Source organism: Nelumbo nucifera, chromosome 6 (genome assembly GCF_055504915.1).
Source record: "Nelumbo nucifera cultivar China Antique chromosome 6, China Antique-T2T, whole genome shotgun sequence".
Taxonomy (NCBI): Eukaryota; Viridiplantae; Streptophyta; class Magnoliopsida; order Proteales; family Nelumbonaceae; genus Nelumbo; species Nelumbo nucifera.
This window is the reverse complement of record NC_142654.1, coordinates 11,443,084-11,465,288: the sequence shown is the minus strand read 5'-3', so window position 1 is coordinate 11,465,288 and position 22,205 is coordinate 11,443,084. Positions and strand designations below refer to the sequence as shown.

The following is a 22,205-nucleotide window of genomic DNA, read 5'->3' as shown; positions in this document are numbered from 1 at the left end:
CTCGATTAGAATCGAACCTGAGCCGATCCTAATTGAACTCAAGCCTGAAGTATTTCATTAGATTCGATTTGATTGCAGCCCTACTAGTAGTGCTCTCTCTCTCTGTCTATCTCACTATTTTTTTGTTTTTGTTCTGTATCTTTTCTGGGCTAATTGGCCTGGTACATATTGGATATCTGTTTCTTTTTCTCTCATTTAATTTTTATTCTTTTTCGTATGGGAGAGTAGGGATTCTGACGTATTTGAGATACAAGGGAGTTTGCATAGCCAGGGGAGTATTCCAGAAGTGGAACCAATAGAACCATGTTTTCCTGCAAAGAGATGAAAAGGAATAATATCCTGACATGGTGACGAGGTTGAATAAGAAAATGAGATTACCTTTAGAATTCAGTTAACTGTGCAGAGTGGGGCTGATAGTAACTGTAATTGAAATTGACTCTCAAAAGATAAAGCTACCACAAGCTTTTATCATTATTCATATTCAGATGTACCCAATATTACCTCACCCCACAAGCTTTTTTTATCAGCAAAATGAAAATTTATTTAATCAGAATAAAAAGAGTACAACCATGCTGGAAGAACTTCCTACAACCTATTTGTTTTACAATAGTATGTCAATTGCAACTTAGGCCAAAATAATTACTGCCCATAGACCCCTTGGGGTATGCCTGTTTCTTTAAAGGTACTGCCCATCTCTTTAGCTACACAATTAATTTCACTTGGGGTATGCCTCTACAACCAAGCACCTGAAGTATTACAGCTTGTCCAAGTTATGACTAATTGTGAATCCCCATCCACATCCACCTGTTGAAACCCAAGATGCTTTGCTATCCTTGGTCCTTGAAGCAGTGCCATTGACACAGCTCTCTAAGAATCCCCAAGTCCAGTCAGACCTAAGTACATTGCCACAATCTTACCTCCCATACCCCCAACAGCCACTGGGCCTGGATTACCCAAGGAGTTTCTGTCAACATTCAGATTAATCTTGTTATTTTCTGGAGGTTTCCATTCCATTATCACTTTGTCCTTAACTGTAGAGGAATTTGCCACTTGAAATTAACTTACAATTTCAAGTGAAGATTTAAAATCTGGGGAAGAGGGTTGCACTGCTGACTGTGAACTGAGAAGTCGTTGATGGGGATCAAGTATATGAATTACTGGACCAATTTTAGGTGAGAACTTATGATTCCTAGATACCTGTACAAGGATGCTCCATTGTGTTGGATTTAGACACCTGATCCATCAAGTGTCCTTGCTGTATCTGGGTGGCAGGTGTGAATTCTTTTTTGATTTGGACATGCATAGTTTGTCTGATCAACTCACGGATTCAGGTGGTTAGAAGGTTAAACTTCATGCCCACCAGAAGTTGGGTTACAAGTAACTAACAGAGTAAGGCATCCAGAAAGGAGCGATCTCTCTGTTATATGCAGTTGCAGTCAATGAGATCAAAGACGATAAGAGGATGAAAGCAGTGAAAGATCTATTGGTTTGCTGTCATTGATTTAAGGGTGATAGATCAGCTTTATACACGTTCATCTTCTGCAAAACCTCAAATCTGGATAGTTTAATCTGCAATGAAGATGGAGATTTACTGCTTCAAAGTATCCAAGAAGGTATGTTGTGAATCTAGTGGAAAATCCAGAGAATAGTTGCTGCTTTTCTTCTAGTATCCGAGTACTACTGGATATTAACAATGAGAAAAATGAATCACATGTTTCTCCAACACTGATTTTAAGAGGAGAAAAAGAAAAACTGTAGGGAAGAACAGAAATTAAGTGCAATTCTCATTCCATTTTTCTGTTCCGAACAAATTGACATGTATTTATAGAACTCCTCAAAGCTCTGACTAAAATAAAATTTTGGTATAATTACTAAAACTGCAGCCAACTGCTAAGTAGGATCTTATGAACTCCTAAAAATAGAAACTGAGGAAAATAGAAATACAGCAAAATAGAAACTAGTGGCTTGGACCAGGTTGAGTCCAACAAGGGTAGTCCAGTTAGGACAACATAGTTTAAAAGAATTTTTCAGTGGGGCCATCTTGGTCCTTAGAGGGTGCTGGATCAGCCCATCTGCCTGTGTATTTGCATATATGTTGTTGCTGGCAAGGAAACCAACACCAATGATGAGAAAGCACTTCTTAAGTAAAAAAGATACAATGGCAGTAAACATGAATAGAATACTTTTACCCACTTTTGCTTTACAGAGGCCATGGAAGCTTCTGATATTGCACTTGTTGAACAAGCATTAAATCTTTGCTCAGAGAGAGTGGTACAATGCAACTAGAAGGTGGGCCTTTATTGTTACAATTTTTTTGATAAATTTTATTGTTACATTTTTTTAATATTAGGCAAACTACAACGTATTTAAATAAGCAGGAAAATCCAAAATAGTACATACAACACCACTAACATTTACCATCCATTCTGGAGCAGTGTCAACACAATAAAACCTGGTCTTGTAATTGACTATATGAACTATTTTATGTTGTCGCTTTAATTTTTTAGGTTTATGTATGGGGGTTTTGTTTCAGTTTCTGTCTTTTTCTGGGAGATGTTACAAGTGGAGGGGGCTAGAAGAGCTAGGGGTAGACTAAAAAGGACATGGGTAGAACCATAGAAGTAGTAAGTAGTAAGAAGTGATTTAAGCACTAATAGTTTGACAGTGGATATGGTTTTAAATAGATGATGACGATTTATGATTATGGGACAAGGCATGGATGATGATGATTCCTAGTTTATGATTCTACTTTCTTTTTCTTAATTTCCGGTGTATTGACAGTTCTCTTAAAATCGACTTACCAGTAAATCTACACGAGATTATTGCTTTTCAGTTTCTTCAATTTGAAGGTTTCATTTGGTAGTCAGGTGTGCTTGGGTAGTGGTGTCTTGTGGTTCCTTGTATTGATGGTATTCAGCAGATTATTGTGGTCCCTTTAGTGTGTCTTGTTTATTTGGATCTTTGGTCGGTGCATTTCTGCTCATGGCTTTTCATTTGGAAATTTTCTACTATTGATGTTGGTGTTGCTTTAATTCTTAGGGAAGCAGAGCTTTGAATTTTCCTTTTAGGTCTTCCTCTTGTGCATGTTTCTTTTCCTTTCGGCTCTTGTCATCCATTGGCTTAGTATTCTATTGTGTATATGCCTTTATGAAAGCCCAAGTTTGGAGATCTTTCTTTAGTTTCATAAGAAGGGCATATTATTGTGATTTTCTATATAGGTTTCAGAAATATTATGTTATAAAATCTGACTATTTCATATTCTTCTCACTTGTGGTGTTTTTGTATTGATTTGAATTTCTCATAATCTGATTTATGACTGCAAATATATATTGTACTCAGCCATGCATCAAACAATGTGTTGGATGGGCTGAACATGTTTGATGGCACCGACGGTCAGTACTTCCACTCTGGATCCCGTGGATATCATTGGATGTGGGATTCTCGCCTTTTCAACTATGGACACTGGGAAGTATGTTCTTTGTGTTAACCTTTTTTTTTTGTGATGAATGAAGATTTCTTTGTGTTAACCTTTTAGTTATTATATTTTCTCATGAATGTTATTAATTCTTTTCTGGTGTTGATTTCTATGGTCAAAATGAACTAATTCATTCCTCGTATGATTCTTTTAGGTTCTAAGATTTCTTCTTTCAAATGCAAGATGGTGGCTGGAAGAGTACAAATTTGATGGTTTCAGATTTGATGGTGTTACTTCAATGATGTACACTCATCATGGGTTGCAGGTGAATATTGGAGATCGACTTCTTTGGTTGGCATGCTTATGTGCTCTTGGCTCATTCTAAAGGAAGTGACTCCTTGAGTAGTTGGTGATGAAATAATTCGATGATTTTTTACATCATAAATAGTGCATGGAATATTATTTCTGATGTTTAGGACATGATTATGGGTAGAAATATGCCACAAATACAAACTTGCTTCTTTCATTGATCATCATTTGCAGTTGGTATATGGTTTTTGTTTTAGGTAAAGGAGCATTTTGTTGGATATTCCTTTGCAATAGTATTCCTACTTAGTGAATTTTCTTATCTATAAATTGCTAATCTATTGCAATGACATGGTGTGTTGTGATTGCTCTTTGAAAACTACAATTATAAAACGTATCAATTGATATGCTTGTCTTTGAAAACTAAGAATCTTTACTCTTGTTAAGATAACACTACAAGAGTGCACCATCTTTACCAAGATTATTTCAATTTGCAATAGAGAAATCAGAGTACTATGCTAGTATAAGAAATCTCAGGACTGAACCCAACATCTCTCATCCCTTAACCTTATATGTTAAAATTAAGCAACAACAGAGGGAACAACTTGATGTGACCCAGTTCTTGGTGGGTTTAAAGTTAGAGTATGAGTCGGTTAGAGCAAAGATATTGGGTGGTTTTTTTCTCCCCATTCTTGAGGAGGTGTTTGCTCGACTCTGTAGGACTTCTCTTGGACCTACAAAAAGCACAACTACTTCTGATAGGTGAGCATTTGTTGTAGTAAGAGGGGGAGGTCATGGAGTTTGAAGAGGACATGGTGGTCCTATGTTTAGCCATGGTGGTGGAGGTAGTGGAGGTCAGGATTCAAGGGGAGGTCGTGGTAGAGGATGAGGCAATGGTCCTAGGAAGTGCACTTACTTTGGAATGGAGTGACATACTGTTAACTTCTCTTATGATCTACATGATCCACTTTCTACATGGGCCAACCATGCTGTGATTGGCTAGAAAACATCTTGTTCTAATGGATCCTGAGGTACTCGAAAGGCCCAAATTGGCAGGACATTTACTAGTCAGTGGAGGGGTGGTTTTAATTGGGGTGAAGTGGTGAACTTTATTGAAAGTCTTGATATTGATAAGGTCTCTGTTACTGATAAAAAAGTTTGACTTGCATGCTGTTTAGAATATATTTCTGATAATTTTACACTTGAATGTCTTGATACACTTTGTATGTTGTATTATCAAAATTTTCAAATGGTTCTTCATTTGGTTCAGATAAAGAATTTTCCTCATTAGACCTTATTAATATAGAAGTTTCCAAATGTCAAGCAAGCTAAATATCCACTGGGTAGCTCTTGTATGCTGGGAAATGGCAATTTGCTATCAATATGGAAAGTTGTTTTGTTTGTACTGAAGAGGCCATCACCTAAGTTTTTTTTTTTTCAAGTTCATACTTATCTTGTTCTTAACAAGTAAATCTGGAGTATTTTCTCATTTTCAATTTTCAGATCTTGCTTTTCTTTTTTGTCCTCTCTCTAGATGTCAGTTGTGTTATTATGCTTTCTCCTCATTTTCATGTTTACCATTTCTACTTTACACTGCTGGCAGGTAGCATTCACAGGAAACTATAATGAGTACTTTGGCTATGCAACTGATGTAGATGCTATTGTTTATCTGATGCTAGTAAATGATCTTATTCATGGACTCTTCCCTGAGGCAGTTACCATAGGTGAAGATGTAAGTGAAGTTCTTTTTCTCCATGAAGAACCTATGCCATATCTTCACTAGAATACATGGGTTACCGGCGTGAAGATATGCTTCCATTAATAAAGAGCATATCAACCGAATGTTTTTTTTGTGGTTGTGTATGGAGACACTTCATTTCTTCATTCTGTTTACTATGGTTCATTGTGTATCATCTTAGGTTCTGAATATATGAGCTTAGATAGCAGTTATATCCATTGGGTTTGATGAATTTGAAATATTAATCACCACCCAGGTAACAAGGTGACAAAATACTCTTGAGCCCAAACTGTCAACAAAGCTACCCAAAAAAAATAACAATTTGGGATCCTACTTAAAAAAATCAAAATCAAAATATGTTTACATTTCTCTCCTTTTTTTCATTTCTTCTTTTTTTTTGCTCATCACCTTCAATCTCCTTACTCTTAAAAATTCTTCTCTTCTTTCCAATCTGTGCAAAGGAAGTTCCTCATTTTCTTTTCAATGCTTGCTGCCATACTAGAAGGAAGAAGGAAGTTCGTTATTTTCTTACCCCCTTTTGACAGGTATTTTTCTGAGGCTACTTCAAACCATGTTAATGTTGCCATTAAGATCTCTACCTGATGCTGAGAAGCATTGCAGAAAAAATCAAGTATCATCCACATATTGTAACAAGGACATTTCCACCCTCTCCTCCCCCACCACAAAACCTTCCACCAAACCTCTCATTACTGCTTTCTTTGCCATCTTGTTCAAAGCTTCCATAACACAGCTAAACAAGAATGGTGAGAGGGGGTCCCCTTGGCTAATTCCTCTGAAGCTTTTGATGCTTCCAACTTCCACCCCATTCACTATTACTGAGAGAGAGAAGTGGAGATGCACACCTTTATTCAGTTTTTCCATTTAGAGATAAAGTTTATTTTCCTCAAAATATAATCAAGAATTGCCAATTCACATGACCATATGCCTTCTCTAAGTCAATCTCACACAACAACCCATTCCTTCTACTTTTTAGCCTAGCATCAATCATCTCATTTGCCTCCAGCACCGCATCAACCATCACATCAGTCTACCATCTACAAAAGCCCCTTGATTGTCTGAGTTTATCTCTCCTAATACAGGCTTTACCCTTTTAGATAACACTTTTGCTATAATTTTATAAACACTCCTGATGAGGCTAATAGGCCTGAGGTCTTTTAGTTCCACAGATCCTTTCTTTTTTTTTTTTTTTCTTTTGGAATCAGTTTAATGAATGTAAAGTTCAAGATTCTTTCTACAGGCACAGATGTATGGAATCACTTGAAAACCTTTAGTAGGTTCCCCTTAATAAGTTCCCAACAATGATACTGACACCCTCTCCTCTTCCTCTGCCCTATCCACCTCCTCAATGATATCTGGACATCTTTTCTTTACCTCTACACCCTTTAACACCTCTCTTCTTCACACCTTAATTTTCTCTTCCAGGGCTTTCAGTTTCTTATCCATGATATGACTGGCTGACCCTTTAAAACTCATTTCATTCCACCAATTCTTACCTATGATATGACTGGCTGACTCTTTAAAAACACATTTTACTAGTCCTATACTCCTACTGAAACTAACTTGATGTAAAGAAACCGGAAGTTACTAAAAATTGTAAATCACAATTTTACTATAAACAGTAATTATGGAAATTGCTATAAATATAAGTCCAAAAGATACCATAAATAGTAATGTTGATATACTAATAGTAAATTTATAGAATACTTAAAACCTTATAATTAAGACACCTACCATTAGAAAATAAATTCAAAAAACTCAAAAGCACTAATACCCATGACACATTCTGAAAATTGCGTAGGATTTGGAAAACTATATTTCTTACTGGATTCTTTCCTTGCTTACATATCTACATCATGAGTTCATGACCTTAAAGATTCAATAGCTAACATTCACAACATTTTTTTTTTCTTTTTTTATGGTTAACTGGTAACTTTATTAAATGAGAAAAGGAATGTTATATGTTCAGATATAGCAATCTATAGAATCCATGTGTTCCCTAATCCCTACTACCATTCAAAATACAATCATCTGTTCTACATGCTAATCTGTTGGACCTCCATTTGTAACCCCACCAGAACATATATGACCCGCTCACTTCTTGTTTAGATAACTCAGTAATAACATTACAAGTTATCACTATGTTACAACTGCAAATTTTCCTTATTGACCATTTTTATGTGCATTTTCTGAATCTAGTTAAATATTTTCTGCTTATAGGTCAGTGGAATGCCAACATTCTGCATTCCTATTCAAGATGGTGGTGTCGGATTTGATTATCGCCTACATATGGCCATTGCTGATAAGTGGATTGAGATTTTCAAGTAAGTCTGAGCTGAAATTCCCAAATTCAATGCCTTCATTGGTTTTTGCATATCTCCTTTTTTATTTCTTTTGAAGGGCTACACAATGGGGGGTAGCCCATCCCCCAACCCAGGTGCAGGCGGGTTTCAATCCCAAGTCTCCACTACGACCAGCAGGAGACCTTACCAACCAGCTGATTGGCACCTTGCATTTTTTGCATATCTCTTTTCAAGAAGATATCCGGTTTCCATTTCTTTAGGAATGTGAAGACAATCCATCTATCTCAAATATTTCAAATTCAGAACTAGAGGACAAGAAGATGCCTTAAAGATTTATGTTTGGGATATTCTGTACTCCATACATAATATACTTTGTAATTGGTGATCTAGATTCTTTTATCTGTAAAAATAATTACATCTGACACACTCAAGATGTAAACATCCATTTCATCCATGATTACATAACAAGTTAATTACTCGTAGACTACCAGTTCCATGCAATAGAAAAAGGTTTGCATGTTTTGCATTGAACCAACAGCAACCATGCTAAACTTCCAACTGTGTTTTTTTAACTGCCTCAAGAGCTTCAATCATTGCCATACTATTTCCCCCCTGATGTCCACCATGCCTTTCTCATTCTTTTTTATCAGAAACGAGTTTGGATCTTCTACCCACAAGATGCTATGATCTATAGCCTCATATCTCAAACATGATTGCTGTCTCAAAAGTATAATCCCATCAATGACAACATAGAAGTATGGAACATGTTTGAGATGTGCTGCTGTAGATCATATTGGAAGCTGTGTGGGTAGTGCCTTTTGGGTAGCAGATCCAAACTCTTCAGAAACTGGTCATCATCATCATCATCATCATCATATAAGCATTGTCCCAACTATATGGAGTCAGCTACATGAATCCTGCTTTGTCATTCTGTTCTGTTCAGTACCATATCCATTGTCAAATTATGGGCATTTAAATCATTTCTTACCACTTCCACCCAAGTCCTTTTTGGTCTGCCCCTACCTCTCTAGCCCCTCCAATTTCTAACAGTTAACTTCTTCTATGCATGCTGAAGATAGTCTTCTATGCATGTGACCAAACCACTTCATTCTACTTTTTCTCATTTTATCACCTATTGGAGCTACTCCTAGGTTCCTTAGTAAGAAACTGGTCACTTATTTTAATTAGAGGAAATAATAGTGTATGCGCACAGTGTACCATGCATCCCATAAGGGCTAGTAATGCTACTCCCACCCTCTTCATTTAAAACTTTTATTTATGGTGTCTTCTTTGTTGGGAAATCACCTTCCAATTTGCTTTCAGTTTGCTCCTTGTCTTGCTAACCTGCCACCAAACCATTTGCTGATCTATGTGCCATTTGAAAGTTGCACTCATCTCCTCTGCCAACCTTTTTTATATCCCTATTATGTTCTATACGCCCAAGGGCCTGCACCATTTTGGTTGCACCATCCCACCACCACTATATTTGTGTAGTATAAAGATTTTCCCAGTCTCAACCCTTGCACCACAGGTCCACAACCATCAATTTGACCTTTATGGTTACCCACTCCAATAGGGCCTGAAAATATTGTTAAGGCATTGCTTTGCACTACCTTTTCCAGGTAAAACTGGATTGCCCAAACTATATCCATCAAAAATTTTCTTGATCAAGTTTGCTGTTGGAGCCTTGGAGGAGTCCAAGTTCTAATAATGATCATTCTAGCTGATGAGGAATCTTCCACAATTTTCCAATGCTGAATAATTCCATCAGTAGATATTAGAGAGGCTGAAACACTTCCAATGTTTTCACCCGGAGAACAACCTTAACAGCAATGCTTTCAAGAAGAGCTCCCTTGGTTTCATTTGTGTCCTTAAGAGATTCTATTGTTGAGTACCAACAGAATTCTGTTTGCATGTAATAGAAGTAAGATATTTCAATTGTTATTTATCAGAAACCAGTTCCATGTAAGATTTTTCATTAAAATGTGAAATATGAAGTTCTCATGAAGTTATTGTGCTTAGAAGTAAAACTGGATATATTATTCGGTGTCTTTGTAGCTTTCTTTTTCCTGACAGTAGAGTTTAGTATCTCAGGGTATCTATAAAGGGGGTGAGGTCCACACAGTTATTTTATCAATCATGTCCTGCTTTAGAGTCAATTCTCCTATCTTTTAAGGGGATTTTGCTTGCTTTTTTTCATCCTCTGTAATATTTGGGTCTGCAAAAGAATTGAATGAGTTGAAGCATGAAGGAGAAGGAACATTTTATGTTTTTAATTGGTAACAGAAGTTTTATTGCTATTTAAGAAGGAATATAGTATTTACAAGTTAATGTCCCCTCACATATATGCCAGTGTTACCACCTATCCCTTATAAGCATACAATTACAACTGACAATTGTTCCCTACGAACTCGTTGTCTACCCTTAGCATTTTCTGATCGTTTCCATTGAAACGCTAATTCAGCTTGCTTGTCAACCATTTGATTTCCTTTATAAATTGTCTATGCTGCCACATAGCCTGACTGTTGGTCCTTAACCATCTGACCATTACTTTAGATTTATGGTATAATATGGGATAAGATTGATTTTAATTTTTCTATTATTCCTGCTTGTGCTTTGGAGGAAGCTCCAATGGAAGCTCATTTCTTCATGTGGTATGCAAGGAGTCTGGGACGTTCTTCTTGTATCAAAGTACCTTACTCTCGGTTGTTGTTTTTGTTGATTTAAAGATCACTCCTACAAGGTGCTAGGTTGAAAGCCTTAGGGGATGTAGTCGTCCAGTTTGTGGCTCTATTCAGCACTTTTTGTTATCTGGTTGGCCCTCATGTTGTAGAGTTCCCTCGTGATATACCATCTAGGTTCTCATGGATGGTCTTGGTCTCTAATCTTGGGACTTATTCTAATCCCGTAGAGTCTTAGGTGGATAAGAACTCCCTTGAAGATGGGTGGCTGATATTTCCTGATGTGGTTATTTTAGAGCTTCTTGTTTAGCTTAGATGCTTTTGCAAGTTGAGTTACTGCATCAAAACAATGTAGTCTTCGTGTTGCAATTTGTTTACTTATTGCCCATCTTGATAATCCATACAGGAGAAGGGATGAAGATTGGGAAATGGGAGATATTGTTCATACACTTACCAACAGAAGGTGGTTGGAAAAATGTGTTGTCTATGCTGAGAGTCATGACCAAGCACTGGTTGGTGACAAAACTATTGCATTCTGGTTAATGGACAAGGTAATTTTGGGTTAACATTATGGTCATATCACTTTTCCTTTTACAGTTTATTGTTCACATGGATATATAAAGAGAAGTATCCATGTAGGCTAAAAGAAGTGCCAAAAGTATCTATGCAGGCTAAAAAGAAGCCAGACTAGAATACTATACTTTTAAGCGCTTATGTACAAAGTTAACTTTGATCTTGAAACCAATGGCCAAACTGACTCAATGATTTAAAAGGTGTGCCTAGCCCCAGGTGCAATGCCTTTGAAAAGGCAAGCGCCTGGTGTGCTTAGTGCACCTTGTGCTTCAGCCCAGGTGTGACGCCTCAGCCCATCTTTGTGCTTTTCCTAGTATAGTGGCTGGGCCAAGGGCTCTTCCCCCCGACCCCCAACTGCTCACTTTCTAGGGCAGAGTAGAATCCCGTTTTTGCTAGTGTTCTCTCATCCTTCTTAATATAATATATTTTCAAAAAATAAAAAAACAATTAAAATTACAAAACTAATATTTTTATATACAAATTAAAAATTTAAGACCTTGGCATGGGCTTGTTTGGGTTTGCCTCAAGGGGCTTGGTATAGAGGTGGCTCGTAGAATTAATAATGCACAATGTTTAACATCAAATTAACTACTTGAAGTAATGCAATTAGGAAAAAACAAAGATATTGAAAGTTTCGCATGGTTGAATTGTAAGTTTCTTAAAAATGTATTATATGTAATGTTTGATTTCATTTCTACATTTTTACTTTGAATATGTTTATATGCTGTGTTTATGTATTTTAATTTGAACCAATAGGTTTTTTAAAATATTTGATTTCTTTTAAAATTTAAGTATGTATTTTTAATTAATATATTTTTTCAATATTTTATTTTATTTTTTGCATTGTTATTTTATTTTTTAATTTTGTGCCTTGCTTCAAAAAGGTGTGCACCTCACATTGCATCTCAGGTGCAAAAACCCCCTTGTGTAACTTCTCTACAACCATTAACATTTTGTATTTTTGTTATACTTAACAATTCTAGAAACAATTTGTTGGTATATCTAGATGAGTTTTATATATAATTATCTTTGTTATAATTCTTCTTTTTCTCTTCTTTTGCTTTCTCAGGACATGTATGATTTCATGGCTCTTGACAAACCATCTACTCCTGTCATAGATCGTGGAATAGCATTGCACAAAATGATTAGGCTAGTCACAATGGGGTTAGGTGGAGAAGGATACCTAAATTTCATGGGAAATGAATTTGGGCATCCAGGTAAGAGTATGCAGATTAATTGAATTTATACTTCTAGTTTCTTAACTTCGAGTTGAATTGCTTCTGGGTTTAAATAGTTACTGATCAATCTGTTGTTTTTTGTTGGCTATTCTTCTTTCCACAGAGTGGATAGATTTCCCAAGGGGTGATCAACATCTTCCTAACGGAAAATTAATCCTTGGAAATAATTACAGCTTTGATAAATGCCGACGAAGGTTTGATCTAGTAAGTATAAAACCATAGCTTATGAATATGGTGTTAAATTTGGACTATTACATTGTTTAGAGTGCTAAATGAATAGATCACCTTTCATTTTACTTCTGGGTTACTTGTAATTAATACTGTCTCTAGATTTTTTATTTTGTCTCCTGCTTCAGTAGGGAACAGCTTAAACAAAGAAAAGTATGGTCTGGTGACTTTGGGCCTGATACACTTATTTGCCACTAGGTCTAGGAATGGACCAGGCAAGGGTGCCACTATACCCTGTCACTCTGCTGTTGCAGTGTTGTCAGCCCCTCGACTATCCAAAAGATTCATAACTTGATAAGGCCATTACCAAATGTTGGTTCCAGCCATTTAGGGTCTTGGGATGGATGGACTGGATACAGACCTAATCTTTGGCCTTTTTTGCTCAAAGTGAATTGTTCCCTTTTTCTCTTCTTTTTTTATTCTTTTTTTTTTTTTGAGAAAGATTTAAGTGTATCCCTTCAGAAAATAAAGGGATTAAATACAGATTATACCAAAAGAGAACTTGTGTCAAAAAAGAGTCCCTATGCTTCCCCCTGAATAGCTTGTATACACCAAGGATCAAAATATTGGTATCAGGTATCGTTTGACAGCTCAGATACGGATATAGGTGCGGATATGCTTTGAAACACATGGATATGGACAAAAGATATGAAAATGCATAGATAGGCTAGGGAAATGCATACAAATCACATAAATACACTAAATCTAAAGCTGAATTATCGATGAATAAGGTATAAACACATGAAAAATGCACACTTTAATAGGTTATATGAAGATAAACATTACAATCAACAATTTTGGGACTCTAGAACATGTACACATCATACAATAATTATCACTCTATTTTAATTTTTATAATTATAATTTTCAATTTTTATTAAAATTTTAGAAAATTTTATTTATTTAGTATTTTTATATAAACAATAACTCTATTTTTCAAGTAATAAGTATGTTTTCATTTTTAACATATAATTTATATGTAAAATAAAACATGTAAATAATTTAAGGAAGATAACATGAATTATTTTTATAATTTTCAGTTTTTATTAAATTTTTTGGGAAAATTAAATCTTAAATTGTTTATTTATTTCAGTTTTTATATTTATAGTTCTATTTCACTTTTTATAATTATAATTATCAATTTTTGTTAAAGTTCAAAAACAATCCAAAAGTGGTCAGTATGCGTATCAGATTGTATCCACCTATACGGTGGAATATGGCCCGATACAGAGGCATATCGTGATGATACGCACAACTCATGGGATACATACCCAGTCATCGCATATCCCATATCCATGGCTATGGATATGAATACGATATGCCTTCTATCGGGGGTATCGCATCAATACTTTAAACCTTGGTGTACACTAACCTAAGAGATCAGCTTGGCTTTTAATCTACAGCCCTTTCTCTACCTAAGTATTTGAATATGGAAAGAAAACCAAACTGGCTGCTGGGATCTTCTTATAGAGAAATCTGGAGGAAAACACCTTCAACTTCTACTTTCAAATTCTTGTGTCTGCCTGAGATGGTCGGTTTGCCACATTACTCCATTTATGCAGCAGCTCAGTCTTAGGAGCCATTTCCCAGTCATTCAGGTTCCTTCTGATCAAAGGTCTCTACTCACCTCTTCCATTACTTATCTCATAGTTACCAGGTTACCGGTTCTGTTTCACCCTTGAACCGCCTTTTTGAAGAAGAAAAAAACATTGGAATGGCCATGGAACTTCTGACCCGGATGGTCAAACCGCTGAACCATTCAACCCGGGCAACTGTTTCTGGTTTAATTTCATAATATGAAACTGAAATGAATTTTTAAAATTAAAATAAAAGAAAGAGAAAAGGGTTGACTGGTTGGTGGGGGAGAAAAAAATAGAGAGAGACTAGTTGGGGGGGTGAAGAGAGAGAGAAGAGAAATCTGAGAGAGATAGGAGGTAACCATTTTTCCTTATTTTCTTTCTCAGCTGTCGTTCTCACCCTCTCTTTTCTAATCTTCTCTAATAAGATATAAAGAAAGCAAACCATTACAAAATGCATATTATGTTTAACAAAACCGTTTGAACCATTCAACCTGGATGGTTGAACTGCTAACCCAGAAATTGAAAGGAAAAGCGGCTCTGTTTCCAAGTCAATCTTTAAAACATTGATTTTAGGAGCTAAATCCTCCAGATCTGAGGACATCAAAAACCTATACAACATTTCTAGGCAAGGATTCTCCTAATTGTTTGTCCACATGAATCTATATACCAGTAGAAGCAAGTCCACCAATTCCTATTTTCTAACAAAGTTTGCAAACTACTGCATTCTCTTTATTTCTTTGAGTCTCCTTGTTCTTTTAATAACCAAAAAGAATAAAACTAAAATCATCACTGAGCACCTAGGGGCATCTCCATCTTCCCATGTCCCTTAAGTTGTCTAGTCATTCCACATCAATTGTTTGAGGTTATCAGTATTAGGGCCAAACATTGACGCTAGCATCCATTCATTCTCCTCTCAGTTTCACATGTATAGAAATAAAGAATGTCTTACTTTTTTTTCTTCACTATAATTTTGTTGGTATCCCAAATGTTCACAATGCCACATGTTGCCCCATCAACCAATAAAGCTACTCAATCACATGGTCTACCGCCCGAAATACTCCTAATAATCGCCTCCAATTTGCCTTCTACTTCCCTATAGACATAAGATGTCAAGTCAGTTCTGTTTCAATTAACCAATATGAAAAACCGGTGATTAACCAAACCAACCGGTATATATTTATAATTTATAATATGTTATTTATTATTTATTATTTATAATATAATATATGTATTTCCAATATTTATATATTTGTTTTTAATATATTATTTTTTTGAGAAGAAGTAAATATCAAAAAACCAAGAAACCGAAGGATCAAATTGGTGGAAAACCGAACCAGCTAACCAATTGGTAAGTTTGGTTTCGGTTCATGGCTTTCCAAAAACCAATGGTATTGGTTCAATTTGGAAAATAAGCCCACGGTTTAGCTACCAAACTGTGAGCACCCCTGCTCAAAACAACCCAAGGCACATGTTGGAGATGTTGATGCCTTTGAGCACATACCTCAAATGCCTTTTGCATGAGATGTACACCTCATGTGTCTCGTGCACACTTCATACAAAAGTAAAGAAAGAAAAGAAAAGCTTCACCCTTCAGACACCCCCTAACACTTTATTGATGCAGCCCAATTTGGATTTTTGATCTAGGGGATCCTGCTCCACTCTAGCTCACTCACCTTCAATTAATAGGACCCACTTTCAGCTAGCGTTATTGCATCCTCATAATTCTTAATAAAAAGGCATCTTTCATCAAAAGGAAACAAGAAAAACAAGCACTCCTGTGGAGGCTTATACTTCCTTGTGCTCGAGAGGTGTATGCCTCTTGTGTTTTGAACTATGCCTTACACCTCTAGGTAGTGGAACACATCGTGTCATGCCTCCTTATTTTAAAACATTGTTGTAAATCTTCCATCCCTCCACAGGTATGATTGCAAGTGTTCCACTCCATAGACTACCTCTGCTTCCTCCCCACCCCTCTCGAGATGCCAGCATGATGCTTAGGTCTTCTCATCTGGAACCTGTTTATCAGACCCTTCTTCTATTAAGACAACATCAATCGGATCAACATGTGGATGCATCTCATGCTTTTCTCTTCCATCATCCTCTCGACATACTCCCGATTGGTCCATCCCCTTTCCTGATTCATTGCATTTTGTTTTTCTGCTTTGCTCTCTTGCCTTTAAAAATCACCCAATCTATGAATCCTTTGAACCTAGCAATAGTATCTGTATTTCAGGTACACCATAGCCCTTTTCTCCCCACTGATTTTCAGTACCAAGTTATTGCTACCCTTAATCTCCTCAAGAAAGAATGACCTGGACTCAATTCTACAGTTGGTCTTCCATTTGGTTGCTCTCATTAACTCCTGCTTCTCCATTTGATCACCTATTTTATAAGATCCACCCATGTAGCACATGTTTAGAGACTATCACCTCCATCAAAAGCCTACATTTCTTAAAGAGAAACAAAAGGAATAACTCCTACAAGGTTAAAACCAAGCAATCCCAATAGTTCTCACGGAACTAAAAGACAAGAGGAAGAAATTCTATTCAACAACAAAGGAATTGTCATTATATACCTTTTCTCTCGCTGAAAATTCAAATAAGTTTTCTGTTTGCAGATTTTGAATAGTTTGTTACCTATTAGGCTTTTTTCTGATGAAATTTGAAGTTGTGAAAGTTCTATAAGAAAGTTGCAGTTTTTTTAACCCTTTAGTGGAAATGACTTATAAAGATTTGCTTCCACCCCATTACATAGTCATCTTTCTGTTATTAACTATTTGATTTGGTCTGCCTATCATTATATTACATCTAGTCTGATTGTTAATATGATCAATATTACCAGGGAGATGCAAATTATCTAAGATATCGTGGCATGCAAGAGTTTGATCGGGCGATGCAGCACTTGGAGGAGGCCTATGGTGTATGTATTACTTATAAGGCTTCTTAATTATCTTAGAATGCAGTGATATATTAGACTTAGACGTAACAACGTTCATGAAGATCATCGACATCATTAGAGTATTTGACATTGAAATACCTAAGAGTGTCTACATGCTTTTCATCCATTATATGGGCAAGTTTTATCAAATCTAATGTATACTTTCATTAATTTGTAAAATGTCCATGGAGTTAAGTGTACTCCTCCAACCTATAAGTCAATAGCGCAAGATATTTTGTTTTAAAAGATAAGTGAAGAAGAGATTTAAGCTGTTGAATAGTCCCTTCATCATCACCTGTTATAAGAATATCATCTACATAGAGGAGAGGGAGAGTCAATCTTCGCTTATGGTGATGTGAGAACAAGAAGTCAAAACTCAAAACAACTCTATGCATGGCTAGTTTCTGTAACAGTCTACCTAAAATGCCCAAACCAAGTTTGAGGAGCTTGTTTTAAGTAGTAGAGGGATTTCTTCAAATTGCAAAACATTGACTTGTCATTAACATAGCTAGGAGGAGGTTTCATGTAGGCGATCTCTTCCAAATGGGAATGCAAAAATGCATTTTTAGCATCCATATGTGAGATAGTCCAGTGTTGGTAGAAATAACTTAAACAGTCCCCACAACAGTCACTTTTTGCAGTGGAGCAAATGTCTCCTCATATACTTGAGCAACCAGACAACCCTTATATTTTTCAATAGTACCATCTGAAACTTCACTATGAAAGCCCATTTTCTACCAATAATAGATGCATTTTGAGGAAGAGGAACAAAGTCCTGAGTGTCATTGTCAATCAAGATTGAACTTCAGTTGCCATGGTCTCCTTCTAGCACAGTGTAGCAGCAGCTTGGTGGTATATGGTGGGGATATTTGTAAAAAGAATTATGGGTGAAGGAAACCCATGATAGCCAAGTGGACCAGAAATGCAAGTTGAGTTACAAATAAGAAACAAAAGAATCTGATTTAGGCAGGTTAGGTGCACTTACCATCAACTCAATTGATGAAGAAAAACCGCCCACAGGGGGTGAAGGAGAGGCTGTAGGCTGCTAAAGATACTGTTACCACTGATAAACCCAAAGTGGCTTTTTAGGATGTATGAGACAGAACTTCCTCCATGGTAATAGGAGAAGTAAAGAAATCAAAATTGTTGTTGATTTTAGTTTTATTTCTACTGTTAGAGTGCTGTCAGCCTAGGGTGCTGTCAGCATGTTCTTTTCTCTTGATTAAGTTTTATTTTTAGGGTGTCCAGCCAGGGACATATTTGTAATTACATCATCTTTTATTTTTCAGCATGTTATTATAAATGTGAAATTGGGTGCCGCCAGCCCAATCTTCTGACTCCCACATACTTTTCTTCCCTTTCTCTTCTCTCCTCTCTCTCTTCTAGAAAGAAGACATTGTATCAGAGCACAACTATGGGCAATAGGAGTCGTCTCTTCTCTGAGTCATATCCATTCAACTCAGTTCTCTGATTTCATGGACAGTGAAGGCAAGAAACCCTAATCGGACTGATCAGAACCACTTCTTGTTGCTTCTTCTGGGTTCTTCCTTGGTTTTAGCACCAAGGTAACCCTAGTAGGAGGAGACCAATGCTGTGAAGCTTCTTCTTTTCTTTTGACTGATGCTGTGAAGGCTTAGTCATGGATTTGCACCTTCATACAGGTGCTGTACAGGGGTATGTGATCCCCTGTCACAGGTATGTGTTGTGATTGGTTGGTGTGTGAAGTGTGTAGTCCAATGGTGGCTGAATTTTAAAATTTCAGGACTGTTTCTGGATTATTTATTTGCTGCCAGTAGATTACAGCAGTGTTCTCTTTATTTCTGGATTGTTTCTGGACTGTTTAGTTGCTGCCAGTGGACCTCAGCAGTTTGTTCTTTATTTCAGAAGTAGTTTTTTGGGGTTTAGTGCCCTAATTGTGACTGTGATAGGTAGTAGTTGAGTGAAGACTGGTCTTGTGCACCTGCGGCCTTTAGTTTTGTCTTTTGACCTGCCTCTACCAATGGCAAATGATGATTCTGCCTCATCTGGGGTTACATCAACCTGTAGTACAGCTGGTATGGGAGCTGAAAATATGATGTTTCCTATGCCAATTACTCCTTTAAATGGCCTGAACTACCTGGAGTGGGCTAAGGTGTAAAACTTTATGTAACAGCAAGGGAAAAAGCTGGTTATATAAATGGAAGAGTGAAAGAACCCAAGAGTGGGACAGTTGAACATGATCGGTGGGACCAAGAAAACAATATGGTGATGTCCTGGCTTCTTGCAGCCATGGAACCTGATGTGAAGAAGAATTTTATGTGGGCAGACATTGCTAGTGAGATATGGGAACAAGCCAAAACCACCTATTCTGAGCAAAGGCACTATTGCCAAGATTTACCAGTTACAAGCTAAATCCTCAACCTGTAAACAGGGGAACCATAGTTTGTCAGCCTATTATTCAGCCCTTACCTCGGTATGGAAGGAATTAGACCACTATCAAGCTATAAAATGGAAACATGATGATAATGATAAAGCCTATAAGAAACTGGTTTCTCAGTAACGGGTTTTGCCTTCTTGTTGGGACTAAACCCTGTATATGAGCCTCTTAGAGTTCAGATTTAAGGAAGTAAAGAGTTGCCTTCAGTTCAAGAGGTGTATGCCCTTGTTCAGTCTGAGGAAAGTAGGTGGAGTGTGATGGTTACAACTGAGGGGGAGCAACAGGTGGCATTAGCTGCAATGGATGGTAATAATATGGGAAAGAAAAATGACTCTAGGAAAGTTGATGATAAGGACAAGTTGTTTTGTACCCACTATCGGCATTCAAAACATACACGTGACACATGCTGTAAAGAACCAAGAACAGGGTAAGGTACAGGGTCAAAAGAAGCCTAATACAGCACATAATGCAGCAAATGTGGCAACCCAAGAAACCCAATCTGTTGGGGTGTCAATTGGTACTACTCGAGAGCACTTCACTGGCTTTGATCCCAAGGAAGATATCATGAACTCCTTCCGTAGTCATTTGGAATCATATGGTAGGGCTTTGCGCTAGATGGACAGTTAAGTTACTGGTACCCCTTCTACTTCATTTGCGTCTACATCAAGTAATGTAGCCTTTGCCTACCATGTCTCCGTTGCCACTGATCAGCGGCCTCTAATCACATGATCGGTAAGCCAAACTTGTTCCATTCTTATAGCCTTTTGTTAGGAAGGGATAAGGTGAGACTTGCAGATGGAATATTCTCCTCCATTGCAGGCCAAGGATCAATATCCCTTCCTCATGGACTTAACTTGAATAATGTTTTGCATGTTCCTCAGCTTCCCATCAATATTCTTTCTATTAGTAATATCACAAACTCTTTAAACTGCAATGTAACTGTAGATGTTCAAGACTGCTATCAGTCTTGAGCACTAATAAATTTCAGGTTCGAAAATGAGAGAAAGTATAGAGGAAAGAGGAGAAAGAGTAGTGAGAGAGCAGTAGAACACAAAGTTTGATAGGAAGGACAGAATCTCAATGTTCTGCCGCCGCCACTTCTATTTAATATTTATAGGTTATGCTAGTTACATGAAAGGACACATCTGCCCTTGGTATTTACATAACACATAAAACAATGTAAAACTGAAATATAAATAACAACTAGAATAACAGATTGACCATCAGCTAACCCTAGGATGACTAGGTACATTCTACCCTACGGACAGAGTGGGACCACAGCTGTGGGGCCCACATCAGTGTTCTCTACACTCCCCCTCAAGTTGGGAGTAGATGTTTATCATTCCCAACTTGGATAGATCCACCTCTAGCTTCTTTCTTGATATGGCTTTAGTGAGGATATCTGCTAGTTGCATACTGGATGTGATGTAAGGGAGGCATACTTCTTGAGATGAGACCCTCTCTCGTACAAAATGTCGGTCAACTTCAATGTGTTTGGTTCTGTCATGCTGCACTGGATTATGTGCTATATTAATAGCTGCTTGATTATCACAATACAGCATCAGGGGCTTCTCATACTCAATACTTGACTCCTCAAGTAGAGATCTTAGCCGTAGGATTTCAGCCACTCCATTAGCCATGGACCTGTATTCTGCTTCAGCACTAGATCGGGAGACAACACTTTGTTTCTTACTTCTCCAAGAGACAAGGTTACCTCCCACAAGGGCACAATATCCTGAGGTAGACCTTCTGTCATCAACACTCCCAGCCCAATCGGCATCCGTATAGACCTCCACCTTCATGTGGTTATTGTTCTTGAACAGTATACCCCTACCTGGGCATCTCTTCAAGTAGGCTAAAATTCTTTCTGCTGCAAGAAGATGTGTGGTTCTAGGAGAATGCATGTACTGGCTGACAACACTAACAGCATAAGTAATATCTGGCCGAGTGAGGCAGAGATATAGGAGCTTTCCTACTAATCGTTGGAACATAACCTTGTTGTTAGAATGTTAGAGTTATGTTCGGCTGATAAGTGTTCTTATTAGCCCATTCTTATGTTTAACTTATCTTGTAACTGGGCTTGTGTTAATGGGCCTAATCCTGTTTAATGATTTAAGTCATCTGGGTGTCCCATCACTAATCAGGGGCATCCCAGTAATTTCTTGTACCTTGTACTATATTCATCTATAAATAAAGAACTGGTCGACTGGCTAGTACAGTTCGACATTCTATTCTTTTCTGTCATTCTCTTTTCTTTCTTGCTACTTCGAGTATAGCACTTCAGATTACATGGTATCAGAGCATTAGCTCCTTCCTGGTTTCAGCAGGCGCACTCTCTTCTCTTGCTGTCTTTTCATCTTCTCTCTTCCTTTTCTGGGTTGTTGCAGTGAAGACCTAGGAGTGTAAGAGAGTAAAGCAAGTTCGAACCTAGGGTTTCTCTTGGTTGTAGGACTCAAGAGAAGTAAGACCCAGAAGTAGATGTCCTACTAGATTATCTCCAGCAAAGAGTAGCTATTGGGCTACTAAGAGAGGTCTGTATAGGACAGACCTAGTTGAGGACTGATTTCAGCAGTCCTAGCACTAGCCGAAAGAGGGAGAGCTTCCTCTACAGTTGCAGCTTCGTGCTCCAGCAAGACTTGCGCAGAACAAGTGGTAAAGACTTAGCCTTCTCTACAGTTGCAGCTTCGTGCCCCAGCAAGACTTGGGCAGAACTGTGGTAACTTCAGTTACTGCACTGCGCAGTTACTTCAAGTTGCACAACAAGCCCTAACT

At 37.3% G+C, this 22,205-nt stretch overlaps 2 protein-coding genes across 4 annotated transcripts in view; one reads left to right on the top strand and one right to left on the bottom strand.

The window, feature by feature from the left end:
- LOC104587877 (1,4-alpha-glucan-branching enzyme 1, chloroplastic/amyloplastic) overlaps positions 1 to 22,205 on the top strand; it is a 123,651-nt gene that overhangs the window by 73,427 nt on the left and 28,019 nt on the right. For all 3 annotated transcript variants that reach the window (XR_002022160.2, XR_016077166.1, XM_010245635.3), the window contains exons 12-19: positions 3,340 to 3,469; positions 3,630 to 3,740; positions 5,325 to 5,453; positions 7,698 to 7,801; positions 10,868 to 11,012; positions 12,104 to 12,251; positions 12,376 to 12,476; positions 16,922 to 16,999. Coding sequence is in view for 1 of the 3 variants with exons in the window: in XM_010245635.3 (XP_010243937.2) it covers positions 3,340 to 3,469; positions 3,630 to 3,740; positions 5,325 to 5,453; positions 7,698 to 7,801; positions 10,868 to 11,012; positions 12,104 to 12,251; positions 12,376 to 12,476; positions 16,922 to 16,999 (946 nt within the window). In the remaining 2 variants the exon portion in view is untranslated. The remainder of the gene's footprint in view (positions 1 to 3,339; positions 3,470 to 3,629; positions 3,741 to 5,324; positions 5,454 to 7,697; positions 7,802 to 10,867; positions 11,013 to 12,103; positions 12,252 to 12,375; positions 12,477 to 16,921; positions 17,000 to 22,205) is intronic.
- LOC104587859 (uncharacterized) overlaps positions 94 to 22,205 on the bottom strand; it is an 80,179-nt gene continuing 58,067 nt past the window's right edge. The window contains exon 5 of the transcript XR_016077167.1: positions 94 to 108. The gene's annotated coding sequence lies outside the window, so the exon portion shown is untranslated. The remainder of the gene's footprint in view (positions 109 to 22,205) is intronic.